Consider the following 14798-nt stretch of genomic DNA (forward strand, 5'->3'; position numbering starts at 1 on the left):
TCAACATCATTCCATTTTAAAATCCATTAAATTAAATCTTATGCAGTATTTATTCAATTGGCTGAGATTATTTTGTTAATATTTTTTTGTTGTTAATACTTTTGAAATAATCTATCACTGCTACTATTTTGTCTCATATTTTAATTCTTATGTATAGAGTATTTTTGCTCACCATTATTCCTGCATCTCACCTCTTGCAAATTCAATTTTGTTCATCCTAATGTACTCACATAGCAGTTCTTTCAGGAGCAACCTATTAATGTATAAATATATAACATCCTCATTTAACTCAAACTGAATACACAATTCTTGGTGGAAAATTATTTCATCCTTAACACTTTTGAAGTACATTCATTATCTTTTGGCACCTATCATGGCAACCAAGAATCAATTTAAACTGTGTTTCCTAGTAAGGACTATGCCTTTTCATTCTGAATACTTTACTTATAAATTAATGTTTGCCAATAATTCTGTAATATTTAAGCTAATTTCTACTTGAAAATCACCTTCTGTACACTGTCATCTTGAAACCAGCATTAAATCTATCACTCCTTATGCTGTCTTTATCGTACTTTTTTCAATATTATTTCCTCAGCTATCTCCTAATGCTCCAAATAATTCACATATAATCCAAATACAATTTAATTTTCAAGCCAACATTGTAGCATAGTGGGTAAAGACATTGCCTGCAACACTAGCATTCCACACTGGTTCTGCTTCAAGTTCTCAATATCAGTTGCTCCACTTCTGAACAGGCTTCCTACTAACAGCCTGGGAAAAGCAGTGGACCTGGACCAAGTGCTTGGACCCTTGCCACTCCTGTGGAGACTCAGCTGAGGCACCAACCTCCTGGCTCAACCTGGGTCAGTCCTGGCAGCTACAGCCACCTAGGAGTGGACCGAGGGATGAAAAACCTCTCTCTCTACCTCTCTCTCTACCTCTCTCTCTTTTTCTGCAACTCTTTCAAATAAAAAAACAATTCTGTAAAAATACATTTAAATTTCAATGATCATTTCTCACTTCTAGTAAGTTTTGCTCATGACTTTTGTTAAAGATTTATTTACAATCTGTTTACTTATTTGAGAGGCAAAACAACAAAGAAAGAGGTGTTCCATCTGCTGGTTCACTTCCCCAAAGGTTTGCACAGCCCAGATGTAACCAACATGAAAGCAAGAATGTCAAGACTCCATCTGAGGTCTCCCACAGGACTGGCAGGGCCTGCTGCTTTCCCAGGCACACTAGCAGGGAGCTAGTGTGAGGCAGAGTCGTAGGGACGCCAGCAATACAGGGAGTGGCACAAACCACTGCACAACAACAATTTCCAAATTCTTTGATGTCAAATCACTCGGTTTTTTTTTCACTCTAATTTTAAAGTATTTAATCCCTTTAAATATAGTTTATCATTACTCTCTTTCAAGTTATTTATGATCCATTGATATTTTGGAATATTTTTAGCCAGTACCATAAGATTCCACCAAACATACCACAGAAGCAGCCTTGGAAAATCCAGTCTAAGCTAAACTGATTATGGTTAGCAATGAACTGTGAAGTCACTGAGGGAAGATGACAGCTCTGTACTCACAGAGAAGGAACCAAGTCCTAGGCTTCTAGTTTTTCAAAATGTACACACCCTCCACTACTGCATGGCCAAGCAGAAAGTGGGTGTTAAGAAAGCATTTTCTGAACTTTTTTTCCCCCACAAAATAAATGAAGCACATTAAGCCTCTGGTTAGCTGCTGGTGTTTTACATCTCTGGTAGTAAACTGCTGAGTGCAACAGACAAGCTGGACACTTGATCCTGGTCTAAAAGTGTCTACCTCAGGGTGGGCTAGGCTGGCAGTCTAAAATTAAGCAGAGCCACTCTGGGGACCGAGTGATATCCTCCTGGAGTCCCAGTCTTCTTCCTAAGGACACCCCGTGGCTTAACTCATGAATGGGCAGCGCTTGTTGCATCAAGCCAGATACTTCCGCTCAGGTGTCCCACAGCAGCAGAAGGACCCTAGGCCAGTTTTATAGGTTAGTAATAAAAGTGATAACAAGAATCTTAACCACATGGTGGTACCAAGGCAAAGGAAACAGTCACACAGGGCTCAGAGGGCTGGCTTGCTAGTTTCCATCTTCCCTCTTACATGACTAGAGACAGGGACAGAGACAGGGGCAAAGACAAGCTGGATGGAGCCAGATTACTGTACTCTGTCTAGGTGATGCAGTCCAAACCAGCCCCTTGGGAAATGACATGAGACAGATGAGCAGCAAACTGCAGAGGCTGAGAACCCATAACTCAGCGGGGCCTAACTTCTTAAATGATAAATGATAACTTTCTAAATAACTGAAATCCAATCTTGCTATGAATAATGTCTGTTGACTTTTGGTATTGATAGGCTATATAAAGTGGAAATTTTAGATTATGAGCCATTTTTATTGAAATATTTTCCACATCAATACTACATCTGCAAAATGAGTTGCACCTTGCCAGATAGGTCCTAAATTTCAATTGATCTTTATTCTGGTAATTCCTGTGCTTCCCGCCTAAACACAGATACTTTGCAGATCAACAGAATGAAATTTCTAAATGCTTACGAGAGTGTCATTTTTAAACATCAAAACACAGACTATGGAAGAAAATATAGAAACAAACATACCACTTGATCACCATCATGCAGGCAAGAAATACTGTCAGTAACATATCCTCTGACAATTAGTGCACAGCCCTTAAGCTAATGTATGCTGTCACTGGCTTCTAGCTAAGGCCCCAGTTGGTTGCACCTGCCACTGAATAGTTATGTAACAGAACCCAAGGAGCTATCACTCCCTAAAATATGTCCTACACAAAACTGTATTATCACAGATCTAATCATATGAATTCTATTATTTCTCCTTTAGTGACTACCTACTGCATTACGTTTTACTACACATTATGCAGTAAACATGTATTAATATGAATCAACCCGTGTTCTCCAAAATCAGATTAAAGAGGGAGGAATTAAATTTAGAAATCTTTTGTATAAATTCTGGACTTGAATACTGATGGGCTTTAGAAACACCACATAATGCTCTTACCTTATGGGCAGGTACCAGATTTACTAAAACTGTATCCAGAAGCTCCTGAGATACTGTATCACCTTCACAGATTATAGAGCTCATGAGGTCTACCATGTGCATATGAACTTTCTGATTATGGCCATTACTGAAATTCAAACAGACACATAAGGTATAACTGATACATTACACACTGTTTAGTCAGATAAAGATAACAACACATTTTATAAAAACAATACTAAAGTACTAAACAAAACTCTGTATTAATTTAAGCATTCCCCCTTCCCGAACCCTACAATGTAATCAAAAATGCAATTTTTAACTTACATATTTTAGGTTACTTTAACCAATATTAACCAATCTTGTTATTAAAATGTTTCAGTTCTGTCTGAAACTCAGAAAGTCTAATTACTCTGACCGGCTTTGAAGTTAACCCTAGTAAATGATTTCAAGTACACAGAAAGCTCCAATTTCTACATGAATTACACTTAGTATGTCATCTAAGTAAAAACATAATCCAAAAGTTGTCTTTAAGTCACTCTTCAAATCAATAGCTCCTCACAGTGCAAAACTGCTTATGCTTTTACAATTTACGCTCAAATTTCCAGCCTTCTAATATCCATCATAAAAACACAGAATATTTAAATTCATGTATCATTTAAAAATTCTTTACTTTCACACTTTTAGAAATGCTATATACTTAGTCAGATAAACTTACTTTATCACTGAAAATAATGTTCTGTATAACTGGGTAAAAATTTCATTACTATCTTCTAATTCAAAGCATATGTTATATGACTTGACCCAAGCAATGTTCTAAAAGAAATAAAGAAAAAGGTGAAAAGTAAATACTTCAGCTGACAAAAGTATACAAGCACACACACATGTAAAACGTCACTTTAGATACACAGCTTACCTCAAGTAAATAAAAATACCTATTGAACTGTGGGCTCTTTGTATCCTCCAGCCCCTTCAACTGCCGTGTTATAAACATAAATATATCCTTAAAAAAAAACAAAAGATGGTTCAGACTATGAATGCTAAACTAAAATATCCAGTAAACTAAAGCTAATTCAGCACTTATGTGTGTATTAATTCCTCCTAAGCACACACATACATACACACACACACTGCATGATAAATTATAAATAGCCAAGAAAATTGTATTTGGCTAAGTATTTTACCACCCTTCATGTGAAATTGTGTATCATTTACCATGATCTTAATGTAGATAAGGAAAAACATCTTATACCAAGTTACACAAATCGATCCAACTAAGAAAGTAATGCCATCATTAGAATTAAAAATGCTGCAATTGTAACAGGTTTGCTGGAATAGCACAAAATGCAACAATTACAAGAGTACAGTTTAGGAAGCTTAAAATTCCTGAATAAAATTGTTGATGACAAGAAAATAAATTGCCCAAGGAATTTAAAAGATTCTTACAAGTCACATGGTCAAAGTTCCTAATTAATCAATGTTATCACTTGGTTTTCCTCTAGTATTCCTCAGTCTATTTTCATCTCTTACTTTAATATCCCCTTTTACACCTCAGTGAAAATATTGTTTTGATTTGAGTAAAACTTTCATGGAAATGACTGATGACAAATGGAGATATTTTTGTATAATTTAAAGCTAAAAGTTAACAATGCTAATGCAGCAAAATAAAAGTAAAAAGCATGTTATCATCAATAAAAAGCTTCCCTGTATGCAAAATAATAAACCTAACTTTTACCAGAAGAGATCCAATGTGTGAATGATTTAGTAGCTTTTCAAGAAAAGTGCTATGAACTGTAAAAGATGGACTTTTAAAAACGTTTCCTTTGATAGTAGGGTGTATAAAATAGGTTATCCAAAAAATGAATCGTTTGTGAGTTACATAAAAGAACACTGGATCTTATCTGGACATGAGAAGACAAGCGTCATTCATTTATAACCTTTCCAACAAGTACTGACCTGCCAGATGTATAGAAGAGAGCCTGCTAATGACAACAAACTCAAAACACTAAGGTGAAGATCAAGATGTCACAGCAAACTTGAGACTAACTCAAATACAGTGAATAATACCCCATACATATTTAGAAAGTGTCTTGAAAACCAGTAAGTTTTTAAATATCATTCCCCCAAAAAAGAAAAAATGGAGTATTTAGAATCGGTCCAAAGCAGTATCAGAAAATAAGGTATTTCAAATGTTTCAGCTAGGGAATAATCCACCAACACCATTATTGAATCTCAACTCTTCTTCTAAAAATTATAACATTGTAAAGAGAAGATGTGCAGCTATCATTCTGGGAGGATTTTCCATTAACCCCAAAGCCTTGAGATAGGTCACTTAAGCTAACAAAAACCTACCAGAGTTAAGTCAACTGTAAGGCAGCAGTCTTAAACTGCAAGCCACTTGGTGAGCAAGAGTCAGGGTCTTTATCCAGCAAAAGCAATCATCCTTTAAAACAATTAAGATCTCAAATCAGACCCACAATTAGAAATAAAGCTATACACTGGGGAACAAAGAGATCTGGCTCAGCCCACATTATTTGAGTCTACCATTCTTGATTCTTACAATTCAATTTTACATGCAAATAAAAAATATTCCCCTCTTCCCTTCCTTATCCTATGACTCTTTCCTCAATCAAAACATAACATAAGCATACCTAAACCAGTCTGAGTACTCTGAACTTCAATTTTGGCAGACTTGACCAACTACACTGATTTTCTCACTCCAATTACAAAGAATTAACTTCAGGAGTCCAGGAAGGACACCTTTTCCCTACACTACTACAAATCCACTCACACATAATGAATAAATATCAGTATTTGCTGAATAAAATAAACTGCCATTTTTCCATACTCTGGATTAATCTCTTATGCACACACGCCCTAATCCAGTTTCCACAATCATGAGCTATTGCTTAAATTCCAACTGCCCTGAGTTACCATCATCCTGAACACACTGAATAGGCTACCCTCCATGAGCCACAGCTGGTGCATCATCCCATCCTGGAATACTGATCAGGTCTCAGTGGTCCACTTCTGCTCCAGCTTCCGCCTTAAAAGGCCTGGGAAGAGGGTCAACAGGCCTTGGGATCTGTCACTCCTGGGTTGAGACTGGCTCAGACAGACTTGGTTGCTGCAGGCATTTGGATAAGTGAGCCAGTCAATGGAGGATCTCTTTGCACTTCTATCATTCTCTCTGCCTTTCAAATAAATAAATAAATCTTCACAATAATAGTATTCACTATGGATTTTCTTTAAGTTGGAGCTTTGGAAAAAGTGCTGCTTTAAAGACCTACTTTTATTGGAAAGTCAGATTTGCACAGACAAGAAGACACATAGAGAAACATCTTCCATGTGATGGTTTACTCTCCAAGTGGTCACATAATCAGAGCTAAGGTGATCAAAAGCCAGGAGCCAAGAGCTTCTTCCAGGCCCCTCATTCAGATAAGGGTCCCAAGGCTTTGGACCATCCCCTACTGTTTTCCCAAGCCCCAAGCAGGAAGCTGGATGGGAAGTGGAGCAGCCAGGACACAAAATGGCACCTATATAGGATCCCAGCAGTTGCAAGGAAAGGATTTAGCCACTAGGCTATCATCCCTGGCTCTCAAAATGGATTTTTTAATAAAAGGGAAAGCGACTAGAGCAATACACAGTGCACTGAGTTAAGCTGCCGCTTGAGACATCAGCATCCCATATCAGAATCCACTAGTCTGAGCTCCTCTTCCTATCCAGCTTCCTGCTAATGTACTTAGGAAGGGCAGTGGAGGGCAAGGTGGGTACCTGGACCCCCACCACCCGTGGGAAACTAGAAAGAGTTGCCGGCTCCTGGCATCACTGGAAATCCTGTAACCATCTGGGAACTGAACCAGAAAATGAAAAGCTCTTTCCACCTATCTCTCCCCCTCTTTCAAATAAATAAAAAACAAATCTAAAAGTAGAGGGGAAGATTTACTCTTAAATGCAAAGACTGAATTAACAACATAATATAAACAGGATACACTACATAATAAGTTATCATCCTTAAAATAACTTAAAATGTCCTGAAAATAAGGATACTAACATAGTTAAAATCAGAAATTGTTTCAAAAGTTCTAAATAAGTTTCACAAAGGAAAAACAAAGCTGCTACAGATGGACCGGCATTGTAGCATAATGGGTTAATCCACCATCTTCAACATCAGATCCCACATGGGCACTGGTTTGAGGACTAGCCGCTCCACTTCAAATCCAGTTCCCTGCCAATGCTTGCTCCTAGGAAAGCTGCAGGAGATGGCACAGCTCCACTGGCCCTGCATCCACACTCCAGCCACCACATGAAATTCGAGCCCAGCCCAGATGTTGTGGCCACCTGGAAGTGAGCCAGCAGCTAACACAGCTATTTCTCTAACACTGCCTTTCAAATAAATCAAATAAAAATTAAACAAAAAGAAAGCTATATCCACGTACTTCACATCTTAAAAAACTGCTGGAGCTAATATCAAAGAATCCCAAGAAAATTATCTAGATATTTTAACTCTCATTTTAGATAGATAAATCAGTTTATTAGTAGTCAATGTTGACAGTTCTTTAATACTTGCCTTTAGTTTGTCAGGCGATGTATAAGGAGCTTCAGGAGCATAAATCCTGAAAATATCTGCAAGGCAACAGGCTACCAATAAACGAACATCTTTATCAGGATGCTTGAGGAAAAAATCTGAAGCAAGATGTAAAGCTAGGTTTAGGTAAAGCTCCTTTTCTTCTTCAGAGTCCTGGTCCATATCCATGAATGTTTTCACAACCATCTATACAAGAAACAAAAGACTAGTAAGATGCTTCATATAAAACCTCAGTCGTTTAAACAAACACATTTAGCCAAGAAATGAAAGGGTCCACATTGTATCCTGGAGTTCCTGCTTATGCTGCATGTGAGCGTTCTGGCTCCAGGCCATTCCCAGATCTAGACACCGGAGAATGAACTAACCGATGGGGCAATACTCATCCTCCCTTCGCTCCATCCCTCCTTGTCAAAGAGCTTTTGAACATTTTAAACACAGGTATTTGAAACAAAGGCCACATATATTTACATAACCTCAAATAAACACACTATGCTTTTTCTTTACACAAGATGTTGCTAAAAAAAAAATCAGTGTAAACAACTTTAAAAAATAATCTTTTATTTATATGTGCTAATCATAAGTTTCAAATTAGCCATATACAGTGTACATTAATGCAAGAATAACAGGTATCTGTTGAAACTTCTGCCCTCACTTGCTCATCTGAACTAAAAGCAATGTCCTCCTTAAAAATAGCATCACCTTTTCTATAAAATTTCTTTTCATTAATTTTCAGTATTAAACTAAAAGATAACAGAGATTCAACAAGTCAGAAGATGTATCTTTGGGGGCCAGGGTGATGGCATGGCAGTCTAATCCTCCACCTGAGGCACCAACATCCCACATGGGCACCAATTCAAGTCCTGGCTACTCCACTTCCCTGCTAATAGTCTGGGAAGCCTTGGGACAGCCCAAGGATATGCATCCTTGCATGCATGTCACATATCCATAAGAAGCTCCTAGCTACCAGCTTCAGACCAGCTGGTGGTTGCCATTTGAAAAGTGAACCAGCAGATGGAAGGTCTCTCTTGTCTTGTCTCTCCCTCTCTGTAACTGGCTTTTAAATAAAATAAATCTTAGGCCCAGCTAAGTAGCCTAGTGGTTAAAGCCATCCCATATGGGCACCACTTCTAATCCTGGCAGACACGCTTCCCATCCAACTCCCTGCTTGCAGCCTGGGAAAGTAGTCGAGGACAGACCAAAGCCTTGGGACCCTGCACCCTCATGGGAGACACGGAAGAGTTCCTGGCTCCTGACTTCAGATCAACACAGCTCTGGCTGTTGCAGCCACTTGGGGAGTGAAACATCGGACGAAAGATCTTCCCCTCTATCTCTATTCCTCCATATATATCTAACTTTCCAATAAAAGTAAATAAATTTTTAAATAATTAAATAAAATAAATCTTTAAAAAAAAAAAAAAGATGCATCCTTAAATGCTGAAAAGCAGAATGAAGCAAACATCACGCCACCTAACAGTATTTTTTGTGCCGCAGTAGAAGAGAATATCATGAGAACAGCTCACTGATTAGCTGGCACACACCTTGGAAACAGATGGAAGCTACAGGAGACACATGTTTTTTCAAAAACATCTTCATAAACTAATGTGTTAACAAGAATGGAGCAAAAAAGTTTCAATCTGTGAGATTATCCTAATTTCAGTATTAGTTACAATCATGACCTCAGTATGTGCTATTCCTACTTAAAACAAGATTTAAAATTTACTTGACAGGAAGATACTTAAACTCCAATGCAAAAGTGACTGTATAGCAGCCACTAGGTGGTGCTACAAATACTAAGCAATAAGTAAGGCTGGTTACATTATCAAGCATCAATGTTTACGCCTCAAGGCTTTCCTAGTACAAGCACTTCCATTTAAGTACAGATAGATACCTGAGGAATAAAGGATTCCACTTTGTAATGAATCATCACAGTAACAGAAAATACCCTCACAGGACAATGCTCTGGTTCTATTATACACCAAATGATGATAGAATCAACAGTGGGCCAATCCTTCCAACTTGGTGGTGCAGTTAGTTTTAGGGTATGAGGTCCAGACTGCTAATTCTTTAATTTTACTACTTTTCTTTTCCTTTTTTTTTTAAAGATTTATTTTATTTTACTTTTATTGGAAAGTCAGATATACAGAGAGGAGGAGAGACAGAGAGGAAGATCTTCCATCTGATGGTTTACTCCCCAAACAGCCACAATGGCCAGAACTGAGCCAATCCAAAGCCAGGAGCCAGGAGCTTCTCCCAGGTCTCCCATGCGAGTGCATGGTCCCAAGGCTCTGGGCTATCCTCAACTGCTTTCCCAGGCCACAAGCAGGAAGCTGGATGGGAAGTGGGGTTGCCAGAATTAGAACCGGCTCCTATATGGGATCCCAGCACATTCAAGGCGAGGACTTTAACCACTACGCTAACGCGCCAGGCCCTAATTTTACTTCTTTAAGATGTTACGTTTGGGGGTTGTTTGATCTATCAGGTAAGACATCACTTAGGAAGCCTGTATCCCATGTGGTTCAAGCACCAGCTCTCCTACCAATTCTCAACTCCTGCCAATGCATACTCTGACCCAGCAGGTTCACGTACTTGGCCGCTATAGCCATGTACCCTTACAGGAGGCCTGGATGAATTCTCTCCTTCCAGCTGTAATCAGCCCCAGCCCCAGGTATCTTAGGGCTTAACGGGAATAAACTTATAGATATTATAACTTTGCCGGGCAGTCAGTCTTTCTCAGCTTTTTAAATAAATAAAAATAAAATACAATGTATGTTTGGGTCACATATGTGTTTTTCCAAAGACACAAAGGAGAAAAAAGAGCTAGCTGTACAGGACTTCTTTCTCTAGAATCTTCACAAGACTAGGTGACTAAATAAAGTTTTAGTAAACTGCTACAGGAAAACTAGAAATCACATGTTACTTTGTACATTAATCTGCTGTAGTTTAAAATTTACAACAGTATCTGCACCTATTAAAATTTATAACATCCCATAAAAACCTTTTCAGATTTGTCTAAGAAGGACTACACAATAAAAAACAGAATATAAATTAGAAAAATAAATAAGGAAAAACTATATAAACTTCCAGTTACTGTCAGACATACATGTCTACAAAATGATGGAGCAAACTACAACAATAAATGCAAGTACTGTGGGCACTGCTCCACCAAGACAACGGAGCTGCCCAAGGCCCAGTGCTGGGGCTCCCCACCGCCGTCCACAGTTCAAATGGCGCATTAAATTCATTCATAATCCTGATGAGACCTCAAGATGTCTGAGAACATGCTATTCTCTAAAAGACAACTAGTGTGAAATACCTTGTAAGTGTAGGATCTTTCTGTATTCAAGATTTGTTTCTCAGTATATAGTTGAGATGCTTACCCATCATTCATGAAACAAATAAATCTAACATGTAATCTAATCAAGTTTTGTCCTTTGAATGAACATCTGTTATCCAACATTTCAATACCTGATAAAGTACAAAATACCTCAAGTAAATTGTAAGAGTATTAACAGCTTTTCCTCTTTATAAAAACATCATATAGCAATATAAAATATACTTGCTTTTAAGGTTCCTGGGCTTTCAATGATTAACTAAAGAAAGTATTCAAGCACTGGCATACAAGAAAATCGTTAACATATGAAGTAACATAAGGGTGTTAGTAAACACAACTCGGAATAGAAAAAAATGCTGAAAACTAAAGACCACCTAATCTTACTGAATGTTAACATTCTCTTTGACCAAATGCTTCTCTAATCATTCTAACAATCACAGCGACTCCACCATCGTTCAAACACTGAGACATGAGCAGGTGGCTGCAGCCAACCAAAGATGTTCACCTTCAATCTCGCTGGTGGCTGCCTGCTGTCCGGAGCAGGGGAGGAGCTAACAGTCAAGCTCGGTGACCTACTATCAAATCACGTCCAGGAAAGTAAAACAGCCTGAGTACCAAGTATAAAGACCTAAAACTTCCTTTCTCAGATTAAAATGGTCCTTTTCAGAAGATACGGGAGAAAAAAAAAAACAGAAAAAAATGAAACTATATACAACTTAGTACAGACGAAAACGAATGTTAAATGCATACAGAATTAGAAAAACAGAACAATTTATGATGGACTTTTTTTTTTACACCAAAGGGTGGAAGAAGGTGGAAAAACTAGTTCTGCCTTTCTAACTGCTAGAGCCAAGGAACCCTTACTTCTCTTCATTCATTCTGGTTCCTTAAATTCCTTATCCGTCCTTTGCTGCTCTGAGTCACTTTTCAACTTATACTAAAAAAAGTACAGCCCAGTGTGACTTCCACAGAGTACTCCAAACAGGTAGCAAACACGTAATTTTACTCACCTTTAACCGTCTCACCATCTCCTCCTTAGATATTTTGTCTGAGATTTCCTTAACACCAGGAGGATAAGTAATTTTTCCATCATTAGTCCTTGTCTTTGAGTGAGCCATGGTGGAAATATCTTACCCCTAAAACAAAAAAATTATTAAGTGTGAAAAAAGGTAGGTATAAACAACATTTATAACATAACTTGTCCCACCCCTTAAACTTTCTAACTACATTATAATTTGCAGTAATCCACTTAATTAACTTGAAAATCACTCCGCTGAACATTTTCCAAAATTGCTTTCACAAAATACAAAGCTTATTTCTACTTTCATTTCTAACACTGGTAAACAGTGTTACTGCACACTCCAACAATATCAAAAATACCAAGGGGAAAATCAAAAGTGAGCATATTTTGAAAAGGACTACAAATTACTGGCATCACATTAGGAAACAGAAGCCCAGGGAAGTTAGGAGAGCTCTCAAGCATGCCATCTATTAATGCTCTAGGCGCGTTTGTCACTCTGACTGTCACAGGGCAGAGTCAGAGAGACAGACTTCCTTACTGTTAAAGTGCAACAGTGTCTCAACCCAAACAGATGCACCTGCAAAGGAGAGAGCAAATCAAAGCCAGCATGTGCCCCTTTCACCCACCTTCCACTTGCACGGATAAAGCTGCTTTGCTGCTAAACCCAGCAAGGTAATAACAAATTGAGAGCACAGTGAATTACTTTCTAGACATGAAACAACATATGTGCTAAGGTTCCCTTGACCTAATAGGGCAGGTCCAAAGAACCTCAAACCATGAACTCAGTAACTCAGTGACCCCAAATTCCAACTGGAAGTTTTCTCATGCACCTAACAAAATCCTAACCCCACCTAGACAAGGGCAAGTGACATCCTAAGCAGCTAAGAATCCGTACTCTGATTTTCTAGACAATGAATGGTGTATCAAGTCAAGAAAAATAACCATACAACTAGAAAAAACTGAAACATAAGCAAAAACCTGCAAACATCCCAGGCACCAAAAAGAGATGCAGAATTCTCAATATACTAATAGATTAGAAAACGACCATATACTTATAACTTTAAATTTAAAAATTCTGAAAATGATTTACAGAAAGTAAAGAAAACTTAAAGTAAGCTAGGATAACTGTAGAACAATAAAGGGGAGAGGGTTCAAAACTCAGCAGAAGAGTTCACTGGCAAACAGTAAGAACTGTAAGACTGAATGAACCAGAAAAGAGGAAAGAAAAAATGTTAAGAGTGCAACTAGCCCTACCCCAGGATTCATGGAAATATCAGGGAAGTAATGATGCAAAGGCCAAAGACCCATAAAGAATACCATAAAGCATCAGTCCATCAGCTCTCAAAGCCAAAATGCATGAAATTTCAAATACTAGGTCAAGAACAGAAACAAAATCTTAAAGCAATCAAAATACCTCAAAAGCAACAGAATTTAAACAAGCAAGTGTCTTAACAGTCACAATATAAACCTAAAGGATAATGCATATTTTCCATGAAATTTAAGAAATCTCGTATACACGAACAAGAGACAATTTTAAAACTTTAATACAGCAGTGTGAAAGTAATTTTTACTTTCCAATAAAAATAAAATAAATTATTTAAAAATAAGTAACTTCTCTTTAACATTCATTTATTTTTATTGGGAAGGCAGATTTACAGAGTAAAGGAAAGGCAGAGAGAAACATCTTTTGTCCACTGGTTCACTCCCCAGATGGTCACAATGGACAGAGCTCAGCCAAAGCCAGGAGCCAGGAGCTTCTTCCAGGTCTCCCACACAGGTGCAGGATCCAAAGGCTTTGGTCTGTCCTCGACTGCTTTCCCAGGCCACAAGCAGGGAGCTGGATGGGAAGTGGAGCAGCTAGGACACAAACCAGTGCCCATATGAGATACCAGGGCTTACAGAAGGATTTGCTAATTGAGCCATCTCACCAGGCCCCAAAAGACATAATTTCAAAATTTACAAATTAACCTTTGGAAGCAAAAGATGGAAAAATACACCATTCAAACACCAACATGCTAAAGACCTATTTTGATAAAATGAACTCTTAGGACTCATTCCTTGCTATTTACTTAATAGGAACACGAGTACAACTCTGCAATAAAACAAAACAAAAAAAGCTCACAAAAGTACCTTTCAGAATAGTCAAAACAGAAAACACAAACGTCCAAAAATAAAACGAACAGGTAAACTGTAGCAAATTTATACACTAGCATGCAATACAACTATACAAATGAATTAACTATGATTTTACATATTACACGCTTACTTCAGAAAGTTAACGGGAAAACTGAATTTAAAGTTCAGTTTATTTTGGTGCCAAAAAAATATGCTGACTTGTATGCAAGCGGTCCTAAAAAGTTAATGGAAACGGGGACTCCTTGACTTGAATGCGCCAGGATCTCATATGTGCACTGGTTCTAATCCCGGCAGCTCTACTTCCCACCCAGCTCCCTGCTTTGTGGCCTGGGAAAGCAACTGAGAACGGCCCAAAGCCTTGGGACCCTGCACCCGTGTGGGAGATCTGGAAGAAGCCCTTGCTCCTGGCTTTGGATCGACACAGTACTGGCCGTTACGGTCATTTGGGGAGTGAAATCATCAGACGGAAGATATTCCTCTCTGCCTCTCCTCCTCTCTATATATCTGACTTTCCAATAAAATAAATAAATATCAAAAAAAAAGAAACCAGTCAACCTTACAAAGTTAATGGCACAACACTTGAAATTTAGATACAATACATATTTAATCACTAAAATTAACTCAAGAAGAAAAAAACTATTAAATAAAACAAATAACCAATAAAACTCTCCACAAGGAGTCCT

At 38.0% G+C, this 14798-nt stretch overlaps 1 protein-coding gene across 7 annotated transcripts in view; it reads right to left on the minus strand.

Annotated features, from left to right (window-relative positions):
* Nucleotides 1-14798, minus strand: part of PDS5B (PDS5 cohesin associated factor B) — a 148145-nt gene that overhangs the window by 98267 nt on the left and 35080 nt on the right. For all 7 annotated transcript variants that reach the window (XM_040979796.1, XM_040979795.1, XM_040979797.1 and 4 more), the window contains exons 2-6: nt 11969-12094; nt 7610-7813; nt 3956-4042; nt 3758-3855; nt 3061-3187 (exon numbers count right to left, since the gene is read on the minus strand). In XM_040979796.1, the coding sequence (XP_040835730.1) occupies nt 3061-3187; nt 3758-3855; nt 3956-4042; nt 7610-7813; nt 11969-12076 (624 nt within the window). In that variant the 5' untranslated portion in view covers nt 12077-12094. The remainder of the gene's footprint in view (nt 1-3060; nt 3188-3757; nt 3856-3955; nt 4043-7609; nt 7814-11968; nt 12095-14798) is intronic.

The sequence above is a fragment of the Ochotona curzoniae genome, unplaced genomic scaffold, assembly GCF_017591425.1.
Source record: "Ochotona curzoniae isolate NIBS_2020 unplaced genomic scaffold, NIBS_Ocur_1.0 contig_3332, whole genome shotgun sequence".
Taxonomy (NCBI): domain Eukaryota; kingdom Metazoa; phylum Chordata; class Mammalia; order Lagomorpha; family Ochotonidae; genus Ochotona; species Ochotona curzoniae.